Source organism: Panthera leo, chromosome B3 (genome assembly GCF_018350215.1).
Source record: "Panthera leo isolate Ple1 chromosome B3, P.leo_Ple1_pat1.1, whole genome shotgun sequence".
Lineage (NCBI taxonomy): Eukaryota > Metazoa > Chordata > Mammalia > Carnivora > Felidae > Panthera > Panthera leo.
In genome coordinates this window covers 101,398,172-101,423,282 of record NC_056684.1, presented here as the reverse complement: position 1 = coordinate 101,423,282, position 25,111 = coordinate 101,398,172, and the positions used below count along the sequence as shown (strand labels likewise).

Sequence of the window (25,111 nt, the reverse complement as noted above, 5' to 3'; positions counted from 1 at the left end):
GAACCAAGGAATTCCTCATATCTGAAAATGTTCCAGCAAATGCTGGATAAACACCTATTGGGGATGATCCAGCATTGGGAGGGAGGTGTCCAGAAGATTCATAGGATCCTTCTCACTCGTGTATGTCTATGAAGGAGGAAAAGCCATGGGAGGAAAAGTGGGAGGAACAGAGGGTGAAAGTTACTTGATTTTAGTTTGTACTCATACCCATTTTTGCATTTATTACTATGTCGCATTCCACCTGGTAGTTACAAATCATAAAATGAGGTAAAAGTGTGGTAAATAATAAAAATAGGCAGTGAAACATTTTTCCATATGCTCACTTCAGCATTATTTCTAAGTAAAACATACCAGAGGAGACAGTACATTTCAAAAATTATATAGCAGTTTTTCGATCTTCTATAAGAGATAAGAGATACAACTGAAATTTGTCAATAAAAGCTTTAGGAATATTTGCACGTACACATTTACATTCAAGTTGATAACACTAGTAAATTTTGTTTCAATACAAATTATGTTAAATAGCTCTTAAATTTCAGACATGGTCATATATATGTTATTTGAAATTCTTTTTTATCTAGATACAGATCTTGATAATGAATCTCTTGATGATAGATGTGCGGCTAGTTTGTCCCGAAACTCATGAAGATAATTATATTGCTGAAAAAAGTAAAGATATATTGAAATACATTGTAGAAAACTAGTTAGCAGAGTAGTACAATCCTAGTAGGCATCAGGAATCAAAAAATAATTGCTAAGAACAATTCTACATCCTTTTGGGTAAGGAAGCGTTTGCATTATGGAGAAGTCTTACCTTTTGATAAAGCTGCATATGGTGTGAAAAAACTTACTTGAAAAGTCTCTCAAAATCAGAAGGCAATGTGTAATACATATGAATGTTTTATAAATCTGTAAAATCCTTTCTCCTTTTACTGGCAGGAGCAAATTAAAATTAAAAATAGTACACGAAGGCATTCTTTTTGCTAATGTATTTTCCTCTGGGGGTTAAGTAGGGAGGAGAGGGTACTTTCTGTAATAGTTAACAGTAGTAGATTCAAGAAAATCTATTTCTTCATTTATAGAAGCCCTAGATTCTGCTGCTTGTGATATAACCCATTTGCAACAATGTTCAGAGTAGTCAATATTTTTTTTTAAAAAAAATGACTAATCTTAACAGATAAGCAAAATTAAAAAAACTTTTAATTTATTTGGAGTTTTAATAGTTTCCCAGAGGATGTTCTTATTCTGCCAGTCATCTCATTTCTTCTCATTATTGGGAAGTTGAAATTGCACATTGCTCAGCACATCAGCACAGAGATGGGAAAGCCTGTTGGCCACAGAATGCTGAGGTGATCAACTGGACAGCCTATATAATGTGGGCTTAATTCACTCCAAGATTAAAGGTGTAAAACACATATGCGAATGTTTGACCATTTTGTTTTGAGAGACTTGATAACATGTTGAATTTGAAGAATTGTTTAACAGATAAGAAGGTGAATTCTCTGTTTTGAGAACCTGAAGAGGGAAGTGCATCCTGTATGGATTATTTTGAACAACCTTCTTTAAGCCCTGAGAATTATGCTGCTTGGTGACTTTGTTAGTTACTATAATAATTCATATCCATGACACTTGGGTAGACCCCTGCTTCTGGGAAGATGGACTCAAGGCCAGGAAGCCACTAAAGGCCAGGCCTCTTTAAGAGTGCCTGATCCTCTGGTTTAGTCGATTAATGCTGACACAGGGCTCTTGGGAAAGGAAGACAAATTAGCTTTACATATCTAGAAATAAAGTGAAATCTGCAGAATCTTTCAGGAACATTAATACATAATAATATCCTTGGGGCATTGCTACTGCAGAGATTTTGTGGCTGTTGAGGGGAAAGTAAATGTGGAAGATGTCACTTTAGTTATCCACAGCAAAGGATAATTAGTATTGCTTTGCATTTTTTGTATTCTAGTCATTCATCTACTTTAAAAAATTTTTTTAAAAATGTTTTTTATTTATTTTTGAGAGAGAGCACAAGCAGGAGAGGGGCAGAGAGAGGGAGACAGAATCCGAAGCAGGCTCCAGGCTGTGAGCTGTCAGCACAGAGCCCAACGTGGGGCTCGAACCCACGAACCGTCAGATGAGGGACCTGATCCGAAGTCAGACGCTTAACTGACTGAGCCACCCAGGTGCCTCTCATCTATGTTTATTAAATATTTTGGTGAGAGGATCTTCACTAGATCTTTTAGGCTAAGAAACTACCAAGTTTATGGTAATCCCCTCATTTTTCCAGATGAGAGGATTCATTCTGAGAACTAAATGGGTAAAAACTGAACGGTAGGAGATCCTGCGAGAGTAAACTGGCAAGTTCAGATTTTTCATCATTTTGTTTGAAACACTGTGAACTTTTTCAGACATCCAGGTTATATTTAAACATAAATGTTGAACAGGTGATATCTGAATAATAGAATGCAGTGGGTTTTCAGTGCCCTTTTGATGATACAGGACACTGTGTCTATAACTGCCCCTAAACCACAACCACACAGAACAGTCAACCTCCTTACCTTTATAGTCTGTATTGCCCCAGATCCTCTTAGGTCTCTCAGGCTGTCTATGGCTTGCTCTGGTGAAACTGTGTCAGACAGGTATAGTAGGAGACAAGCAGCTACTAACAGAACATGTTAGGAAAATAGTGTATTATTAATGATGGGGTAGAGCATTGTATATTTAATTAGACTTCAGCTGGCGCAGAAGATGGAGCTTGGTGTAATTGTTCCAAACGAATTAAATGACTGAGGTCTTTTAGTATGTGTTTTTGACAGTTAAATTATGATTTTAAATGACTGCGGTTGAATTGAAGTTTAACACTGGCTTCGTTCTTTTTAACAGCTTTATTGAATTATATTTAATCGACCATATGTTTCATTCATTTAAAGGGTACGATTCAGTGGATTTTAGTGTATTCACAGATATGTGCACCCATCAGCACAATTTTAGAACATTTTCATCCCCTCAAAAAGAAACCCTGTCTTCCGTTGTCATCCTCCCCTGTCCCCCATCACCCCTCTCCTGAGCAACCACTAATCTACTTTCTGTCTGTGGATTTGCCTAAACATTTCATATAAATGCAACCATATGCGGCCTTTTGTGATGGGCTTCTTTCACTTAGCATAACGTGCTCAAGACTCACACATATTGAGGCTTGTAACTGCTTCATTCCTTCTTAGGGATGAATAATATTCCATTGTACAGACACACAATTTGTTTACCCACAGTCAGTTGATGGGCATTTAGGCTGGTTCCAGTTTTTGGCTATTATTAATAATGGTGCTATATATGTTCGTGTCCAAGTTTTTGTGTAGACATGTTTTCATTTCTTTTGGGCATAGAACTCATGAAATTGCTGGGTAAAGGGCGACTGTATGTTTAAATGTTTGAGGAAGTACTGCCAGACTATTTTCCAAAGCAGCTGCACCATTTTACTCTGTCTCCAGCAGTATATGAAGGTTCCAATTTCCCCAAATCCCAGTGCATGTTTTCTACTTTTCGGGTAATAGCCATCCTAATGGGTATTAAGTGGTATCTCATTGTGGTTTTGATTTGCATTTCCTAGATGACTAATGATGGTAGGCATCTTTTCATGTCCTTAATGGTCATTTGTGTATTTTGTTTGAAGAAATATCTATTCAGATCCTTTGTCCATCCTTTAAATTGGGCTGTCTTTTTATTATTGAGTTGTAAGAATTCTTTTTAGGTAAGTCCCTTATCAGATATATGGTTTGCAAATATTTTTTTCCCATTCTCTGGGTTATCTTTTCATTTTGATAATGTTCTTAGAAGCACAAAAGCTTTTAATTTTGATACTTTCCAACATTAAAAGGAATAACTGTTAACTCTAGTATGGCATTTCATTAACTTTGTTTTCTAATACTTTTATTTTATTTTATTTTTTAAAAATTTATTTATTTTGAGAGAGCGAGAGAGCCAGGGAGGAGCAGAGAGAGCAGGAGAGAGAGAATCCCAAGGAGGCCTGACACTGTCAGTACAGAGCCTGATGTGGGGTGCAAACCCATGAACCGTGATATCGTGACCTGAGCAGAAACCAAGAGTTGGACGCTTAACCTCAGTCGCCCCTTCTAACACATTTATTAAAAAGTGAACAGTTGGGGCGCCTGGGTGGCTCAGTCGGTTAAGCGGCCGACTTCAGCTCAGGTCATGATCTTGCGGTCCGTGAGTTCGAGCCCCGCTTTGGGCTCTGTGCTGATAGCTCAGAGCCTGGAGCCTGTTTCAGATTCTGTGTCTCCCTCTCTCTCTGACTCTCCCCCGTTCATGCTCTGTCTCTGTCTCAAAAATAAATAAATGTTAAAGAAAAAAAAAGGTGAACAGTAATTACATGAAGTAATTAACTTTGGTTTTCATACTTATGTTACCCATGGATATAATTTAGAATTTACTGTCAGTATCCTAACATCTGCATAAGAAAGCATTAGAAAACAAAACGCAAGAATGTAGGTGCTAAGACTTGCACAGTATCTTTTGCAGAATCATTCAAAATAATGTTAAAAAGACTTCCCATTCCCACCCTAGCTTTCTAGAGAATACCGAATGAAGGGCCTTGAAATTCATTCATTCATTTATTTATTTATGAGAGCATGTGAGAGTCAGCGCGGGGGGGGGGGGGTGTTGAGAGAGGGGGACAGAGGATCCTAAGTAGGCTCTGTGCTGACAGGCAGTGAGCCTGACGCAGGGCTCAAACTCACAAACCGTGAGATCATGACCTGAGCCGAAGTCGGATGCTCAACTGACTGAGCCACCCAGGCGCCCCTTTAAATAAATCTTTAGGTCTTAGCAGATTTATATTGTGTTTTGTCTCATTTTAATACAAACTGAGCACATGGCCCAGAAACAGGATATTTTTGTCTACTTTGAGGATTTAAAAAAATTACTGAATAATGAAAATAAATTTCTTACCAAGACAAGATCTGCCAAGTCCTCCATAACAGCTGAAAGGGAAGCACAATTTGAATATTAGACATTTTCATTTCACCCCGCCAATTAGAACTAAAGACTTGTTCCTTCTAAATTTGCCTTCTGTTTCTAAATTTAATAGTGCCTGCTAGCACAGTGCCTGGCACACAGAGGTTAATAAATATTTTTACATTAATAAAGAGTAAAGTGTGCTTGTTTATTTGTTGGGAGGTATTCTCTGAATACCTCTAAGAATCAATGCAGGCAGGGCCTTTTTATTGATCTTTTTAAACACCAGTATCCACATCAGAGAAGTGGAACATGTTACTAAATAGATAGAAATCAGACTATTTTTACCAACTGCCAGTTTATTTCCTCTGTCTAAACAAAACCTTAGTGGTTATGGGACAAGTCCATATGACACAACAACTCCTTATTTATCTAAAAAGAATACAGAGGTGGCATGTTACAGAGATTTAAAGCATGGTTTCTAGAGCCCTGCTGTCTGGGGCTGAATGGTCAATCTGTCATTATTACATGTGTGAACCTAAGGAAGTTATTTAACCTCTCTGGGTTAACCTCATCTATCAAATAGTGGCAGCCACAGAATCTGTATCATAGTTAGGACTGAATGACGTAACTAACATTTGTAAAGGGCTTACAACAGAGCTTGGCACAGAGTAAGAAGTAAATGAATGTTAGCTGCTATTGTCTAGCCTTGTGAAGAAATCAGCAGTCTGTATAACTGGATTTTCCAGAAAAAAATCATGATTAACCTCAAAGCAATAAAACCATTCATTCTAACTACTTTCAAAGATGCTAAAAAAAAAAAAAAATGTATTATACAATTCCTGACTTTCTTAGAGGGTATACTGAACCTAATTTGGTGCTGCTGACTTATCAGGAACATAAATTACAGTGGTGTACTAAAGATGAAGCTGGAGATCTATGTCTTGGGATAGGATGTGAGATAGAGGACCAAACAGATACTGACTCCTATGTATTCATGAACTTGCTTTCCACAAATAGGCCAGATATAAGGATCTACCATAGACAGGTGGAGAGAGGTAGAACACTTCAGTGGTTTTCTGCAAGATGAATACTGCTTTCTACCCATTGATACCTTTATCTTTCCTCCTCTGATTCCTGCTTATCCTTCAAGTCTAGCTCTGAACTGCCTTTGTGCCCCCACAGAAACCATCACTGTCATTTTTGCTGCCTTGTGCATACCTTGTGTGAATCTTACTGCACTTCCATGTAGTGTTGTTAGCAGGGGCTCCTTGAGGGTGGGGACTGTGCCTCACAGTGTGTGTTTTGTATTCATAGTGTTTGGTGCACAGTAGATGTTATGGGTTGAATTGTATCCCCATAAAGCTATGTTGAAGTCCTAATCCCTGGTACTGTGAATGTGGCCTTATCTGGAAATAGGGTCTCTGCAGATGTAATCAAGCTAAGATGAGGTCATTGGGCCCTAACCCAGCTGGGTCATCCAATATGACTGGTGTCCTTATAGGAGGAAGTATCCTGAGAAGACACAGCAGTGCAGAATCATGTGACGACAGAGGCTGAGATTGGAGTGATAATGGCTGTGAGCCTAAGGACACCAAGGAGTGACGGCCACCACTAGAAGCTAGGAAGAGGCAAGGAAGGATTCTGTCAAAGTCTCAGAGGGAATATGGTCCTGTTGACACCTTGATTTTGGACTTGTAGCTTCAGAACTGGGGGAGAATAAGTTTCTTTTCTAAGCTACCTGTTTTGTAGTATTTTTTTTTTTTTTTTTTTTTTTTTTTAGAAATAGCACAGTACAGTAGGCAAGTAGCATCCCCTGATTTTATAAAGCAACAGAAATGCACAGGGAGAATCAGTGAGACAGTATTGGCAGGCAGCAAGACAGTGGAAAACAATTTACCAGACCTAGTTTCTGAGAGATAAACTCTAGAGCCGTCTAGCAATGTGGGCACTCAAAGATAGCAGAATGGATAGAAAATTGTCTTTATCCAAACATTAGTCACTATAGGACACCTCTGAAAGCTCTAGGACAATGAAAATTTCCAGTCATCAGATGCTTTATTTTATGGGAACCAGAAGCATTCAACATATGCAGGGGCTACCCAACCATCTTTCCATCCTGTTTGTATTCTGTTCAAACAGCAGACAGCATTTGGTGTGCTAGAACTTGCTTGAGTAGTATTTGTTAAATTTCACTATCTGAGCTAGTTTGATCTCCGGAAACTCTTCAGTAGAGGCTGCTTCCAAGGATTTATTAAAAAAAAAAAAAAAAAAATCTCAGGACTGATTTGAAAAATGGGCCCAGGAGTGCCTGGGTGGTTCAGTTGGTCAAGCATCTAACTTCGGCTCAGGTCATGATCTTGCTGTTGGTGAGTTCAAGCCCCATGTCAGGCTCTGTGCTAACAGCTCAGCACAGAAGAGCCTGCATCTGAAGAGCTTGCTTCAGATTCTGTGTTTCCCTCTCTCTCTGCGCCTTCCCCACTTGTACTCTGTCTCTCTCTCTCTCTCTCAAAAACATTAAAAAAAACATTAAACATTAAAAAAAATTAAAAAAAATAGGTCCAAAAATTGGAAAATATTTTTCACCAGCCACAGCTAATCATCTAATGCTATTTAACTTAGTCTTACTAGAAAATTTACCAGAGACAACTTTAGTCTAAAGTTTTGCTTTTATAACTAGTAAAGCAATTAGTAATTGCTTAGAATTACAGATTATGCTTTTCTCTAGAGAAAGGTTGGAAACTGTAGAATGCGGGATGGTTTCTCTTTATTCCCTACTCTCCTGGCTATAGTTCTCTGTACATTAGAGTTTAGTTCAGCCACATATGGTTTGTGTCCCCAAAGACCCTTGTACTGGCTGGTTTGCCTTCAAATGGAAACTGTTGACATGAGGCCCCGGAGCTCTAGATTGAAGGAGAGAAGGTAGTTGGGCTTGCCTTTCCCTTACTACCCTGAGCCCGGCGCCCTGGTTATTCGGTATAGTCTGCATATTTTCTAGCTTAAAGCAGTGACTTTAGGGCTTTTGAGGTATCAAACTATTTAATACTCTATCTTGTTCCAGAAAGGATTAAGCAGTTTATTAGGATACAGAAAGTACAAGAAGCACAGAGAAGGAATAGTTTGCTGCCTATGGCTGGCCCTCTACTGTTACGGGTCTCACTGCTGGCAGGGCATCTACTATTATTATCCATGGTACCACTTCTAATCTTTGTATTGCTACTGTCCTTTGCTGATTGTCACTCCCTTTTTCCTTTCTCTGTGCTTTTTCTTTTCTCTCCTTTTTTCTCCCTTAACACATTTTATTTTGTTTTAAACTTCCATACCAGCAGCTTTGCATAGCCATTGACAAGCAATGGGAGTCCCTCCTTCATTCTGGTGAGAAATTCATATCATCAAATGTAATTTTCCAGTCATATTTTTAAGACTGCTCATTGCTTATGAATGATTTCTTTGCTAATTAGAAAAATTTTTTTTTACACTTCTTTATTTTTTTAGAGACATAGAGAGGCAGAGCACAAGTTGGCGAGGGGCAGAGAGAGAAGGAAACAGAATCCGAAGCAGGCTCCAGGCTCCGAGCTGTCAGCACAGAACCTGACATGGGGCTCGAACTCACAAACTGTGAGATCATGACCTGAGCCGACGTCGGACACCCAACCAACTGAGCCACCCAGGTGCCCCAGAAAAATTTTTTTTAACATTTATTTATTTTTGAGAGATAGAGACAGAGCACAAGTGAGAACGGGGCAGAGAGACAGGGAGACACAGAATCCAAAGCAGGTAAATATCTGAGTGCTTGCTCTGTAGCAGACATTGTACTAGAAATTTCATATCTTATCTCTTTTTTTTTTCCTTAAAGTTTATTTATTTTGAGAGGGGGGATTGAGAAAGAGAGAGAGAGAGAGAGAGAGAATCCCAAGCAGCTTTGAGCTGACAGCATGGAGCCTGATGCAGCCCGACACAGGGATCAATCTCATGGCTGTGAGGTTCTGACCTGAGCCGAAACCAAGGGTCAGGTGCTTAACCAACTGAGCCATCCACGTGCCCTGATGCCTTATCTCCTTTTAATCCTTGCACCAAACTATAAGGTAAGTAATAAGTAAGTAAGGATGCAATAATTGGAAAAATCATTCTGACTGGGACATTTCTCATGTAACATACAGAGAAAAGAAAAACATACTGTATTAAGGTTTTCCGGTTATTCTTAAGGCAGATTGCAAGCTCCTCCATTATTTCACAGCAGCTGGCTATGTTAGGAGTCCCTCCATCTGGGATTGGATGATGATGAGTGATAATTCCATACTGATGGTAGAGGTCCAAAAGGTTTGGGACTCTGTATTTTGACAGTTCCCCTCTGGTGCAGAAAACAAATATGTCTTGTATACCATAGCTCTTTAGTTCTTCTGCCAATAGACCAAGAGACGGATACACATGTACAAAATATTACAAATTTAAATACAGTCAAGACAGAGAATGTGGTGTTAAATTTCTTAAGCCAAACTAACAAATGATAATCTATGCATTTGAAATACTTATTGATAATCTAAAACAATATTAATCTGTCTTCAAAGTAGGGTTAAAATGAAGTCACTAAGCACAAAATAGGAATTAGAAATGCCTGAACCAAAAGGTGCTTAAAATTAAACCTGACTTAATAATTCAAAATGCTTTTTACTGAATTTAAGATGAGTCAATTATATTGCTGTTCTTGAAAAAAGATCTTTTCAATACTGCTTTAAAGTAAATTTTGAAACATCTAATACTTCAAGATAAACTCTTGTGAAGAACTGACAGCACATTTTTCCCCCTGATTTTTTCTCACAAAATTCACGTTTGTTACTTTCATCACTGCTGTTTTGTTTGACCCTACGCCTTGTATGTAAATCTCCAGCATGCCCATGGTGCCTGAGCTCATGTTCTCCTTTATGTTTGTACTGTGCCACCCCATCATGCATCTAATTTTGTGGACTAGGTCTCCAGAAATAAAACGTTAACTGTGTTAGAATTATGCAACTTAGCTAATTTTCACTATAATGAATATGAACCAAGCAATTGTACTATAGGCCATTCTATACAGTGGAATGTCCTTATGGCAATATTCATTATAGACCATTAGGTTCAAAATGAATAACTAATTCTGGATGATCTCAGTCTCCTCTCTCCCCCTGCCTCCCAAATCCTGGGCCATTTAACTAAACACAAAGTGCCTTTCATCATGAACCTCCAGATTAGTACCTGAAATGTGGCTAGTGCAAATTGAGATGTATTATAAGTGTAAAATATAGATCTGATTTCAGAGGTTAAGTACAAAAAGCCCATATCTGGGGTGCCTGGGTGGCTCAGTTGGTTAAGTGTCTGACTTCAGCTCAGGTCATGATCTCGCGGTCCGTGAGTTCGAGCTCCGTGTCGGGCTCTGTGCTGACAGCTCAGAGCCTGGAGCCTGTTTCACATTCTGTGTCTCCCTCTCTCTCTGACCCTCCCCCGTTCATGGTCTGTTTCTGTCTCAAAAATAAATGCTAAAAAAAAAAAATTTAAAAAACCCCCCATATCTCATTAATAATTTGTTTTATACTTAAAGCCATTGACAATGTACTATTTAGGCTATGTTAGGTTAAATAAAATATATTATCAAGTTAATTTCATCTGTTTTTAATTTTTTACTGTGGCAACTTAAAAATGTAAAGTTACATACATGGCTTCTATTTGTGGCTCCCATTATATTTCCAGTGGACAGTGCTGCTTTAGGTAATGCTATTATTTTTTTTTGTACTTCTAAAAGGATTAAACCTGTAGTTAGCATACTTCACCATTTTCAAGAGTAGGTAATTTTCTATCTGCCTTTCGCACACATAATTGCTATTATACAGTGGTTTTCAAGCTTTCCTAGAAAGAGGAGGAGCCACAAGAGCTTGTGCAGGGAGAGTCTAGGTCTCTCCTATCAGATTGTCATCTCTTATACATTGGATTGGATTGCATTCAAGATCTCAATGGAAGACAAAAGGTTTGGTAAGCTATTGGAAACCCCAAATTCCAAAATATTGGAAGGGAACAGGGCTTTCCAAAATGTGCAAGGCTGGTTCTTGAACTAGTGATTTTCATTATATTTTGCTTATGACTTAAATGGTCTCCGAATGAAAAGTTCCTACCATGGCAGGTACCTCTAAATCAGAGAATCTTTACAAATACTGCAAGAGTCAACTAATCTACTAGCCTCCAGTCCTTTTTGGTAGGTAAGGAATAAATTAGAGAAGGTACATTAATAAATTGATACTCCAAAACAACTGGGAAAAAAATGTAAGATTCAACAATTTTTTACTGGTCAGAATCAAGATATATGACATTTATCTTATATATTTATATATATCATTTATATATTATATTTATATCTATATTTATTTTGTTGTATTATAAGGACATTGGTAGGACTATTTATTAGCCTTGAGCTATTTGAGGCCAAGCAGGATAAAATATTTTGAAAATCCAAGTTTTTTAGTATCATGGAATATGTAAACTCCAAATTGGGGTGGATTGTCAGAATATTTGTGGGATTATTAGACTTGAGGCTATAGTGGTATGAACATCTTTGGGCCTGTGAAGATTGGCCCTACTCCATCTTTCTCACCTAGATGCTGGATCTCTAAATTCTAACCAGGATGGACAATTTCACTACTACCTCTGGGTTCCCAGTTCAGGCTTAATTTCTGCTATCACAACAATCAAGTCTGCAAAGGATAGTGTGTTCAAAGATCTTGGCAGTGAAATGTCAGTTTTCTGTTTACATACCTTCCTCCCTCTAATGTATACATTTTAAACTCAAATGCAATTTCTATGTGTAACTACAACAATCGGTGAAAAGCAATGCTATGTTTAGTAAATGAGTTAGTTCTCTGTGCCCTTTGCAAATACCTCTTCTCATGTTAGAATAAATCTATAGTTTAAAACTATGAAATATCAAACATTTATTTGGTATACCAAACAGAGACTAACGTTTGTTCTTTTTGACAGAGAGATTATTTTCAGTGTTATTCAGAAAAAAACTATTAATATGGTTGTTTCATGTTACACCTACCTGTATCTTTTTGGATATTTCTTCTAACATTTTTAAATTTACAACCTATAAGCAGTAATAAGGCAAGCGAAAAAGTCAGTTTTTAATCATATATAAGAAATATACTTAAACACAAACACAGCTACTTTAGAAAGTCATACCATATGATCATTTATATGTTGCAATTTCATTTTGAATATGGATTTCGATTTCTTATATTCTTAGTAATATAATTGCAGGGATTCAGAGATCCCAGCTGAAGGAACTCCTCATCCAAAGATTCTTTGCTCTGTGTCCTTTCTATAACAAGTACCTGCTTGTTGCCCTCAGCCTCACCTGTACCCCAGTGTTTACGTTTTATTAAGGTAGGTGAGTCAGAAATATAGAACCACGAATGTGGGTCTGGAAGGGTTGAAGAGTGATCTGTGTTCTTTTAGCTACAGCCCACAGGAGGGCTTCCAAAAGTGACTTCCCCAGGCTGCTGATCTATGAAGTTCTCTTACTGCTCAGTACAGAGTATGATGTGTTAGCTGACAAAAAATTATCTGAAGTATCTCAATAGGAAGCCAACTGTAAACCTACCTGGAAGAGCACACAAACCAAGAAACTGAGAACAATTCACTCGTGACAGGGGTAGCCTGAAAAGAATAAAACTTTAATTCAGTTTTTTAAAAAGTTGTAAATGGAAATTCAGTTTAACACATGTGTGCTTGGCATTGAACAAGGGTGTTTTAAAGTTTGACCATAGTCATAAAACAAAAATGCATTTGCAAACATCAATGTGTTGTTCACAAAAAGGCCCAAAGAGGCTGGAAGTTTTAAAACAGGGACTTATCATTTACTTTGTCACAATTTAAGTCTTAAAAGTGGCAAGTTAACTTAAACTTACCTTAAAGATAATAATGCCTAGATTGCCTACAGGTAGTATAAAGCATTAAGGTTTTAAGTTACCCTGTGGTATGATATCTGAGATACTTTGTATTAGTAACCTTGGGGAATAAGCTAGAAAATTACCTTCTGACGATTTCATCCCCAGCATTCATTCTATATTACTATTTTAAGATTTCTTTGTAGCCTTCCTCTTTTAAAAAAATATTTTTAAAGTTTATTTATTTATTTTGAGAGGGAAAGAGAGTACAAGCAGAGGAGGAGCAGAGAGAGAGGTAGAGAGGGAGAATCCCAAGCAGGCTCTGTGCTGACAGGGCAGATGCAGGGCTTGAACTCATGAACTGTGAGATCATGACCTGAGCCAAAATCAAGAGTCGGATGCTTAACTGACTGAGCCACCCAGGCACCCCATGTTGTAATAGATTTTGGTTAAAATAAAACAATTTCAAGAAATCATATTCCCAGTTTACAGTACTCAGGGACAAAGTGGGTAGAGGCTAACCTTGTCTACAAGACAGAAGATGAGTTTAGAGGAAAACAGAGGTCATCATATAAATACCATGTGACTCTGAAAATTAGATGAGGTTTTGAGTTTGAAAGGGGGGTAAGGAGGGAAATGAAAGATAATTGTTATTTGATGGTGGAATAAAAGGAACTTTAGGGATAACACCCTCTTTTTCTCTTCCTATAGTTGGGAATGGTATTTTCTTTTTAAAAATTTTTTAGAAACTTAAAAAAAAATTAAACTCCAAGTTAGTTAACATATAGTGTAATAATGGTTTCAGGAGTAGAATTTAGTGATTCATTACTTGTGTATAACACCCAGTGCTCATCCCAACAAGTGCCCTCCTTAATGCTCCCTCACCCGTTTAGCCCATCCCTCCACCCGACACTCCACTATCAATCCTCAGGTTGTTCTTTGTATTTAAGAGTCTCATATGGTTTGTCTCCCTCTGTTTTTATCTTATTTTTGCTTCCCTTTCCCTATGTTCATCTCTTTTGTTTCTTAAATTCCATGTAGGAGTAAAATCATATGATGTTTGTCTCTCCCTGACTTACTTCGTTTAGCATAATATACTCTAGGTCCATCTACGTTGTTGCAAATGGCAAGATTTCATTCTTTTTGATCACCGAGTAATATTCCATTGTATATATACACCACATTTTCTTTATCCATTTATCAGTCGATAATGCTGCTATAAACATGGGGGTGCACGTGCCCCTTCGAATCAGCACTCCTGTATCCTTTGGATAAATACCTAGTGGTGAAATTTCTGGGTCATAGGGTAGTTCTGTTTTTAATTTTGTGAGGAAAACCATACTGTTTTTTAGAGTGGGAATGGTGTTTTCTTAAAGAGAGATTATTACATTTACAGGGATGAGAAAAAGCATTGATTGTTGTAGAGAATCTGGTGTAACCAGAAGTCACTGCCAAGATTTTTAAGTTGATTCTATATAGAAACATTTGTTTTTTGTTCTAGTATCTGTGGTAATATGGCTTTTATCTTAAGCAGGGTCTGCTAGTAGATGCATGACTGTGGCAAGTAGTTCTAGGATTTGACTAAATGACAAACAATTAAATATCTCATCCTATGTTTGGTATACTATTCTTTTGTCCTAAAAGAATAAGTAAGTTTTGGTACCAAATGGGAGATATTCTGATTTTATCTCAACTCCTTAGTTACTTGTTTCTACTATGGTTTTCTGAATGCAGAAGAACAATCTCCCCCTAAGCCCCCCAAAAAGGAAAGCCTTATTCTATCATGGATAGTAAATAAAGCAGAATTGGAAAATCCCTTAAAGATTAGAATTATACAACCAGCAGAAAAAAAATCACTAAATATTTTTTATTTTATTTATTTATATAAAATAAATATTATTTATTTATTTATAAATATTTTTTATTTTATTTTTTATTTTATTTATTATTATATCATAGATAGTAAAGCAGAATTAGAAAATCCCTTAAAGATTAGAATTATACAACCAGCAGAAAAAATCACTAAATATTTATTTTATTTATTTATATAAAATAAATATTATTTATTTGTTTATTTTATTTATAAATATTATTTATTATTTATTTATTTATTTATTTAATTTGAGAGAGAGAGAGAGAGAGAGAGAGAGCGAGCATGCGCTGGTGAGGAGCGAGTGAGCAGGGGAAGGGCAAAGAGAGAGACAATCCCAAGCAGGCTCTGGGCTGTCAGCGCAAAGCCCGACGCAGGGCTTGATCTCACGAACTGTGAGATCATGACCTGAGCTGAAATCAAGAGTCAGACACTTCAATGACTGAGCCACCCAGGGACCCCACTAAATATTTTTAATATGTGGACTACGTATCTACATGGATTATGATGTACAGATCAAATAATTTAGCTCATCATTGATCAGAAGTTTAACATACCATGATATCTGAATTGGAGTCTGTTCATCTTCAATAGGCTCTTCATCTGATGAGTCAAACTCACTTGTTTGCAATAAACTAGGCTTCAAAAGAAATCAGTTATGTTAAATAACTGTAAATAAAAATATTTACATATAAGCTGACCCTTGCTTAACACAATGAATGCATATTTGCAATTTATTCAATTTGGACTATGAGAATGTTCAGCAATAGCAAAAATAAATAGATTTTACCATCCTATTGATAATTACAGCACTCTGATGGAAAGAGAGTTGGATTGGTAACAAACCAGGATTCTGGTCTTGGCTCTGCCATTTACCATATAATCTTGGACAAGCAACTCCAATTTATTCTGGGTCTCAGTTTTCCACAACTAGAAAGTGAGGAGATATATTCATTCATTCACAAACATTTCTTGAACACCTTTATTTGCCAAGCTCTGGAGATGCAAAGAGCCATGAAATAAATAGCTTCAGTATAGTTGGAGGGAGAGATAAGTGCATAGATTACAGAAGAAAGTTGTAAGTGCTAACCTGGAAGCATAAACTATGCACTTTAGGGCAGGGAAGGGAGTGACTGCTCAGGGAGCTGGACAGAGCTTCAGAGGACATACATTAGCTGGGTCTTAAAGGATGGGCAGGAGGTTTTTAGGCAGATAGGGAAGAAGTTAAGGCAATAAAGGCAAAAGGGGAAAGAGCTTGTTTTCAGGAACTGAAACATCAGGGCAGAGAAGATGAAGCTGGGGTAGTTTGCCTCCTCCATTTCTCAAACAATAACCCTCCTAACAGCCTACTAGTTTGGTGGATGGGGTGTACAGGTAGGATAACCTGCTACTTTGTGAACCCGTGGACTAGACACACTGAGATGGACTTTGCACAATGATCTAAAGAGTTGGAACTCAATCCTGTAGGCCTGTTTTCTAAAGGAGGGGCAGCTGTTTCATAGGACCAGTGAAAAACACACCTTTCTTCTTACTTCCTACTTGGAACCAACTGAGAGATAACACAGTGGAGAGGCAAATGGAAATCAAGAGGTTAGTTTTATTACTGAGTGTTAAAGGGAGGACGTGGCTTTAAAGCTGTGGTTAAGTGGGCTTGTCAATTCTTCACTCCAGAATAGGGACTCATTCCCCCAGTCATAGGCAGCTATGGACAACCCAGGGCTCCCCAGTGGCCAAGAGCGCCCTAGGAAGTAATCTCTGCAGAGAGAAGGGACGAAAGGGTTCAGCTGCTTGTGTTCAGCTCCTCTCAAACTGGGGGATCAGATCCCTCACTCTGTCCCTTCTGGGGACAAGTGGAGAAAGAGGCCAAGAGTGAAGGACAGCTGATGCCTCTCCACATGGAACCATGGGGATTAGCAAGTGTCACCAGCTAATGTCCTTTCCAGCTCTCAAGCTATATTCTATAACGGTCTTGTTTGTTACTACAAGATCACATTACAGAGCCATTTAGGCTACGGATTTGAGTTGCTTTGGATCTCTTTGTATTATTATCAACTCAAAGGTTTTTAAATATTCAGTAGGCTGCAAACCCTGGTGGTGGGTGATGTGAGTCAGGTGGGGCCACAGCACCCTGCATCTGTTTTTCCTTTCTCTTTAAAGCAGTTTTGATGATTCCAGATTTTCAGAGAGAGAAAGAAAGAGTGTGGCCCATTCACTCAGGCTTTCCCAGCCAGGCTTACAAATCCTAACAGAGTTGGACGTTTCTGCTTCCCCTGGCCCAGGGATTCTGAACCCCAGAAAAGGACGCAGTGCCAGTTGGCCCCGGGGGATGGTGAAGCACCCACAAATGGGGATTGGCAATCGTTTATGGTGAGGTTTTCCCCGTCTGCGGTGAGGACCGCTGTCCAGCGGGCGCGGGGCAGCCCCGGACATCCCTTGGGGCTGGGTATCAGGCAAACTGATACACGGAGACACCTAAGTTCTCCATGCCTCAGTTTCCTCCATAAAACGGGATTCAGCCCTCTCTGGCAGGGCTCTCCTGAGGCTTAGGAGACTCTGCAGGAGACAGTTCCCAGCCTGTGCACGACAGGTTCACAACGAATGTCCGCCTTCCCCTCGTCCGCCACCGACCCTGTTCCTTTTCAATCATCGCTCTCCCCAATTTAGGTAAGCACCACCTCCCCGACCTCGGACGGTTACAGCGCGAGTCAGGCCCGGGACCAGGCCTGGGCTGTCCCTGGGCCCGCAAACTGGCTTCGGGGACCGCTTCTCTCCCTGTGGCTTCGCTTCTCCGAGCCTCTGCCCGACTCACCGGCTTCATCGCTGGCCGCCCCACGTCGTGACCGGCTGCCGCCTCCGTCTAGCAGCACCGGCGCCTCAGCGACCGCCCCGCGCGGAGGCCGCCCCTCCGCTCAGCTCATTGGTACATCCTTCTGTGAGGCGGGGCGCGGCGACTTCTAGGAACCAATCAGACCCTCTCCCTATTTTTTCCTCCGCCCCCGAGTACCTTTAACTGCTCATTGGTTTCTAGGGGGCTTTTGAAAGACGCGCGGGAGGAGGGCCCTGTAGAACGTTGATTGGCTGGGAGGGCACCATAGAGGGAGGGGGCGGAGCGCGGGGCCCGGAGAAAGCCTCTGAACGGCCCCCAACACTTTTGAGGATGCTGGAAAGCCTTTCTCATGGCAGGATTCCAGAGTGGTACCAGGGTAGGGAATTTTGTCTCTTTTCTTGATTTTTTAAATTTTTTAAAATTTTTTAATTCTTTTATTTAAAAAAATTTTAAGGGCAGAGGGGGAGCGCTGTCCTGGAGCACCTTGTGAAAACACACCACACCTCGTAGACTTTATACTTATGGTCACAGGGCTAAAAATACAGAATATAAACATACCTTGTATGTTTGATATTTTATGTTCTTTAACATTCTAGGATCTAGACAGGTTGTAGATCCACTTTCCTGTTCGCTAAATATGAATGAAGTAGTTTTGTATGAAGGGAAGAGAAGTCTCCAGATGATTTTAAGTGCCAGTGTTTTTACCTAATCAGCTGTAATATTTAAGAGCTGTGTTTGATTATTTTCTCCCCCATTCTCCAGTCCTTATTTAGCTGACCATAGGGAGAAAGTCACTGGTAGCAATATTACCTGCAAATCTGCGGAATACGTGGATATTTTGGCTCCCTTACTCATGTTGTGAAAACCAGTGGGTATACAGCCATTAGGAGAAATTCTTTAGTAAAGAAGATAGCACAGTTTGACTAGGAGTGTGTATTAGGGTTCTACAGAGAAACAGAACAGAGAATTATTTTAAGGATGTGGCTCTCCCAATTGTGAAGGTTTGGCAAGTCCACAAAGTCTGATAGGGGAGTCTAAGGGGATGGGAACTCAGGAGGGAGTTGCAGTTGGAATTCAAAGGCAGTCTGCTTTAGAACCAGGACTAGAACCAGGACAAGCAGACTCTCTTGCCTTTTGTTCTATTCAGACCTTCAACTGATTGGATGGGACCCACCCACATTATACAGAGCAACCTGCTTCACTCAGTATCCACTCATTTTATTATTATTCCCATCTAAAAACATCTCCACAGAAACATCCAAAATAATGTTTGACTAAATATTTGGGTGCCATAGCTCAGCCAAGTTTGCACATAAAATTAGCCATCATAGATGTGTTGGACTTGATTGATTGATTCATTCAGAAAATATTTATTGAGCACCATCTGTGTCATAGGTATTATTCAGAATGCTGGGAATAAACTGGAATGAATGAACCCAAGTCTTTGCCTTTATGGGGCTCACATGCTATTGGGGAAGAGATTTAGGTAGTGATGTGCTGTGAAGAAAAATTAAGCAGAGCCTGATAAAGATGCTGTTCTAGGTAGAAAAGTAAAGAAAGGCATCTTTGAGGAGACATCATCTGAGACATCCAAATGAAAAGAGAGCGAACCATTTGAATATTTAGAAGAAGAGTTTTCAGTCTGTTTAAAAAATAAGGAGGTGGGGCACCTGGGTGGCTCAGTCGGTTAAGCGGCCGACTTCAGCTCAGGTCATGATCTTGCGGTCTGTGAGTTCGAGCCCTGCGTCGGGCTCTGTGCTGACAGCTCAGTGCCTGGAGCCTGTTTCAGATTCTGTGTCTCCCTCTCTCTCTGACCGTCCCCCGTTCATGCTCTGTCTCTCTCTGTCTCAAATAAATAAATGTTTAAAAAAAATAAAAAATAAAAAGTAAGGAGGCACAAAAGCCCTGAGGTAGGAATGTGTTAGGTATGTTCAAGGAACAGCAAGGAGGCCAGTGGTAGAAGAATGAGGAGGTGAATGAGGCAGCGAGTAGTAGGAAATAAATCAGGGCCTTGTGGGAGGCTTAAGAGCTTTTTTTCTAAAAGATTCAGGAAAGGGTCCAGAGAAAGATTGGGACCTGGACTCCAGGGAAGTCCTCTCTGGTGGATATTCAGTACTCCCTCATTCTCTAATTCTCTTCTTTCCACTTCTCCCAATGTTGTCTTCACAGATCTCTTTAATCTTCAGCATCTTTCAGTTCCTCAGAATATACCTTCCTCCTCGGAATTAATGAAGTCCCAGCTCCATCGAGTAGTGTTGTGTAAATTCTGCCACCTCGGCCTCAGCTGCATGTGAACACAGAATCAATCTGTTGTAGCTCCTGCTGATTCTGCAGAGTTGGGGAAGACGAACTTTAGTCTCATGGTAGGAAGGGGGTAGGAAGGGCTGGGGGTAAACTGGGAGTAAACTTCTGGTTTGTTCTCTCCATTAGCAGGGCTGTATTCAGGCTTTGTCTTTACCTAGGCAAACACATCTCACCTCTTGGATGTAGTTGGTTTTTGTTTGTATGTTTTTGTCTAGTCCCAGGGTTGGCAAACGATGGCCAATGGACCAAGTCCTGCAGGCCTGTTTTTGTAAAGTTTTATTGGAGCAGAGCCATACTCAATTATATAAGTATTGTCTATGGTGCTTTTGCAGTATAGAGCTGAGTAGCTGCAGCAGGGGCCGTATGGCCTGCAGAGCCTAAAATATTTACTATCTGGCCCTTTACAAAAAATGTTTGCCCACCCCTGGTATATAGTCTATGAAAGCAATGTATATGTCTTCTAACAACATGATTTTAAGTCTACTTCTTGCAAAATAAGAGTCCTGGCCTTATTATGCTAAAGAAATATTCTCTGCTTGATGTGGTCCCTTTATTATGGAGGGTCCCGCATAAACTGACAAGGCCTTTGGCTGAACCGTCTGGTTAACCTGGCATAGTGGTAACCTGGTTTCTCTCGGGGGCTTAAGTTCAGTCTGCCACACCTGTAGTCTTCAGTTAATTTGTTGGTATGTGATTTCATGGCTGTTCACAGAAATGTATGTGGTCAAAACAATGTGGAATATTTATCCAAACTAGCAGTGGGAAAAGTGTTAACACGTGTTCACAGACAGATGAGTATTTTGAGAGATGCTCAAAGAGAAACGAAACATGGTTGCTATCAGTAGTTGCACTTGGATGTACGTTCTACAACTAGATCCATATTTTAAAAATATTTTAATATTAATACTAATGGATATGACCTGTGTGTTAGGGAAAGAACACTGGAACCTTAGAGTTGAATGCAACTTGAGGGAACATACTTCCTTATTCTTGACATACCAAGTTTAAGAATTTCTCTTATGGTGGTGACCATCAGATACAGCATATGACACGACAGTAAGCATATGTTGTTTCCCCATTGCTTTTCCCTTTGGAGAGTTGCCCCTTTTTCATTTCATGTGATCTTGTTAAGCATGTGATGGGACTGACTCATAAGTGTTCCCTGTTCTTTTGGTCACAGTTATTGGTCCAGGGAAGACAAATAATACAAACTGGAGCATCCTTTCTTGTTTTGTGTGCTTTGGTTGCTGGTGCTCTTCTTTCCTTTCTTTTTTAATGTTTATTTATTTTTGAGAGAAAGTGCGGGTGCGGGAGGGGCATTCAGAGAGGAGGAGAGACGATTTATATCCAAGTTAGTTAGCATATAGTGCAACAATGATTTCAGGGGCAGATTCCTTAATGCCTCTTACCCATTTAGCCCATCCCCCCTCCCACAAACCCTCCAGTAACCCTCTGTTTGTTCCCATATTTAAGAGATGTTTTGTCCCCCTCCCTGTTTTTATATTGTTTTTGCTTCCCTTCCCTTGTGTTCATCTGTTCTGTGTCTTAAAGTCCTTGTATAAGTGAAGTCATAAGATATTTGTCTTGCTCTGACACTAATTTTGCTTAGCATAATACCCTCTAGTTCCATCCACATAGTTGCTAATGGCAATATTTCATTCTTTTTGATTGCCGAGTAATACTCCATTGTATATATATACAATATCTTCTCTATCCATTCATCCATCGATGGACATTTGGGCTCTTTCCATACTTTGGCTATTGCAGATAGTGCTGCTATAAACATGGGGGTCCATGTGTCCCTTCGAAACAGCACACCTGTGTCCCTTGGATAAATGCCTAGTAGTGCAATTGCTGGGTCGTAGGGTAGTTCTAGTTTTCGTTTTTTGAGGAACCTCCATACTGTTTTCCAGAGTGGCTGCACCAGCTTGCATTCCCACCAGCAGTGCAAAAGAGATCCTCTTTCTCCGCATCCTCACCAGCATCTGTTGCTGCCTGAGTTGTTAATGTTAGCCATTCTGACAGGTGTGAGGTGGTATCTCATTGTGCTTTTGATTTGTATTTCCCTGATGATGAGTGATATTGAGCATTTTTTTCATGTGTCGTTTGGCCATCTGGATGGTAAAGACAATTTATTTATCCAATCCACTGTTGATAGACATTGGGTAGTTTCCAGGGCTGGACTGTTAAAAAAATGCTGCTATAAACATTCTTGTCCATGTCTTTTGGTAAACATATGTATACATTTTTGTTGGGCATATACTAGGAGTGGAAGTGCACTTGTTCATTCCTAGTCTATTGCCAAACAGTTTTCCAAAGAGGTTATACCTATTCCCACTCCCATTGATGCTGTGTCAGAATTCTAGCTCAATATCTTTGCCAGCATTTGGTATTGTCTGTCTTTTTCATTTTAGCCACTGTGTGAGTGAGTACTTTTATTTTAAAGCAGCATCTAATTTCAAATTGTCGAAAGGCTAACACTAATCAGTTGGATAACAGAATCAGTAGATGCCGTTCTTTAAGAGGTAGCAAAAGTTCCTAATTTTTAGGACTTTTAAGAAATTTTTTTCTGTATTATATGTTAATTACTATGTACATGTATTTTTCTGTATTATTTTAGAAATGTATGTATCATTGCAACATATATATTTTGAGGGTTTATGCCTGCTTTAGATCGTGGAGCTACTGATATGAACTGAGTGGCTCCAAATTAAGAAGGTTCTCAAATTGAGATAACATCGATGAGCACCTCACACTATGATGGAAGAAATAATAATTAAGTTCCCAAGGCATCGCCAGCTTGAGGCTAAAATGAAAGTCCCAGGAATCATCTTTTATGAAATAATATTCCTCTGGTTCTTCCTTTATCCACTATGTGAAACTGCAGCCTCTCTGTATTCCTCATGGTAGTTCAGTGAGTCCTCATGGATGGCCTTCCATATGGTCTGGGATACAAGAGCAAGGCACAGCCTTTGGCTGTCCTGCTCTCGCTCGCTGGGGTAATGTGTCTGGTCACTGCTCAAGCCTGGAGCAGCAGCCATGCTGACATCCACCAAAGGTGCTGTGACTATCCACTGCCGTCCCACCCATTTGTAGTGCCAATTGTACCTTCTCTGTCACTGATGAAATTCCTGGCACGGGATTTCGCTAACCCATGCACCTTCATGCCCTATGGAAATTTTAATGAAACAGCTCTTTTTAACTTCACTGGCTTTTTAAAGCTCTGGTCACAGGACGTTGGGTGTGGCCAACACTGGGCACAACTGGGAATCATCCCTCCCCTCTGGCCCTGTCTTGATGTCTTGGAGCCTAATTTGTGTGCTTTGATCTTCTTTTCCGTTTGGATGAGTTACTTCCAGGAGTTCTCTGGCCTCTCCTGTAAACAGTCCTGGCAAGATTATGTCACCCTCTGCCGGCTGTGCCCAGGCATGTCTGAGTTCTGAGTGCTTGGTCTCAAGCTGGGGTGACTGTACGTCTGGGTCGGCCTGGGTTAGTCCTGGTTTATGACTATTGCACTGGCATAGTTATTAACAGCTCTCTCTTTTACTTTCAAAAGTTTCTGCGTTTGGGTGTAAGTTAGTCACCCTCTCTAAACATCTTTAGGGAAGTCTTTCAGAGGTAAAGCAGAATCAACAGTACCTTTTAGAGCAGTCATGAAATAGAATATGTAGAAGAGGATTTTGAACTCTGAAGGCTGGTGTTGACGGTGCACTGACCTGCCTCCTGTTTTGCCCCTGTTCTTCCTGTTGGGCCTCCAGCTGGTAGCCGCTTGGCTCCACCTACAGGCTCCTCTCTGTTCTGATCCGGCTTCTTTCACGGAGCTGGAGTGGAGTGCTTGAAACTCAGTTGGAGGTTAATACTTGGAGTAGTGGGCCCACCTAGCACGCCCTTGTGCCCAGATTTCCTAATCTGGCTTCTGCTGTGTTCCCAAGAGTTCCTCCTTTTTCTGTACTTTAGTTCTGAATGGGGCCCTAATGATCTCTCGCCATTTACCCCATCCTGTGGCATGCCCTGGAACTGGACTCTGCCTCCTGACCCTCAGTCATATGGGTTCTGCGGTCCACTGCCAGGTTTTCCCACACAGCCTGTCCTACTCTGTGCCAGCCCTGATCCCTCAGTCAGTGCACTCTGCTCTCTGGAAGTTTTGTAACCTCTTATCACACTTGCATGCTAGGTTCCCACCAGGAAGGCAAGGTGCTCTAGAAGAAAGGGCAAGGCTGCTGAAGTCCAAAGACCTGGATGCAAGTCTTAGTTCTGTCACTAGCTGTGTGACCTTGGCAAACTGATTACCCAGTCACCTAACCTGATTTACCATCTCCTCATGTGTAGCATATGAAATGAAATTGCTACTTGAAAAGTGTACCTCTGGGCTCAGAGAATTTCCCAGAGAATTTGGTTTTTTTTGTATAAATCAGTTATGGGGTTGGGTCAATGTTTGGAAAAATCAGATTTGTGAACTTGAGGAATCAAGGCTCTACATAAAAAGAAGCTGGGGAAGAGAACCTGGTACGGCCAACTTGATATGCCATCTTCACATTAGGAGAAAGGTTAGCCAGCTGAGCTATTCACCTATCCCCAAATTGCTTCGAATCCAGAAAGGCCTTGAATGAGATGGCTTCTCACAGGCCAGTGCAACTAGAACCTTTCCCCCCATCCCATGTCATTGGTTTTGGAGAAACTACTTTGTGAAATTTGTCAGGAATGGAGAAGAGTCTGAGACTCTCAAATCTCTGCCTTTCAGTCACACTTAGGTTCATTTTCAATACAATCTAAAATAAGGAGAAAGCATTCTTTTCATCCCTTTATGCTGAAGTGAATTCGGAATGAGCTGGAAACATGTATGTTATAAGCATCCATATTAATGACCTAAAATATAAAACAGAGATTGGCAAGGCCAACCAGATAATAGTTCTGTTCTTCCTGGAATGGGAGATGGCAGTGGAGAAAAGTAGTTTCAGTAAACATCTCTCTCCTGTGCAGAAATCCCCAGTGTAGGACTGAGATCTGATTAAATGAGTCAGGCTTACATTTATTACGGTATATTACAAACATTTTTCAGCATTCAGAAGTGACTGGTGTCTCCGTGGATTTGGCCAGTTCCTGGCAATTATGCACTTGGCTGCTAGTATAAAGCAGCATGCCAAATGCCTGGAATGATGATCCATGTCTGAGCGGCTTTCAGTCTGGGAAGGATGTTGTTCAAACACCACGTTCCTTCCCAAGGTGGCCAAATCC

At 40.0% G+C, this 25,111-nt stretch overlaps 1 protein-coding gene across 4 annotated transcripts; it reads right to left on the bottom strand.

Moving 5' to 3' along the window:
• Positions 1–424: 424 nt before the first annotated feature.
• CDKN3 (cyclin dependent kinase inhibitor 3) lies at positions 425–17,695 on the bottom strand. Of its 4 annotated transcripts, none has more exons than XM_042943271.1 (8): positions 17,555–17,695; positions 15,303–15,385; positions 12,590–12,645; positions 12,029–12,073; positions 9,140–9,362; positions 4,957–4,988; positions 2,550–2,650; positions 425–660 (listed from the first exon to the last, which is right to left on the bottom strand). In XM_042943271.1, exons 1-8 carry the CDS (start codon positions 17,561–17,563, stop codon positions 574–576), a joined length of 636 nt encoding a protein of 211 aa, XP_042799205.1. In that variant the 5' UTR covers positions 17,564–17,695; the 3' UTR covers positions 425–573. The 4 variants fall into 4 exon arrangements, with proteins under 4 accessions (XP_042799205.1, XP_042799206.1, XP_042799204.1 ...); XM_042943272.1 differs by having other exon boundaries at positions 2,550–2,653; positions 9,140–9,359; positions 17,555–17,692; XM_042943270.1 differs by having other exon boundaries at positions 2,550–2,653; positions 17,555–17,688.
• Between the last annotated feature and the right edge of the window lie 7,416 nt (positions 17,696–25,111).

What these genes read in the sequence shown, in the direction of transcription:
- CDKN3 (XM_042943270.1), bottom strand. An exon ending in ACTCCAATTCAGATATCATG is followed by an intron (nt 12,646 to 15,302) that starts GTATGTTAAACT and finishes TATTCTTTTCAG; the next exon opens with GCTACCCCTGTCACGAGTGA. An exon ending in AACCGGAAAACCTTAATACA is followed by an intron (nt 4,989 to 9,139) that starts GTATGTTTTTCT and finishes CTTCCCTTTCAG; the next exon opens with CTGTTATGGAGGACTTGGCA.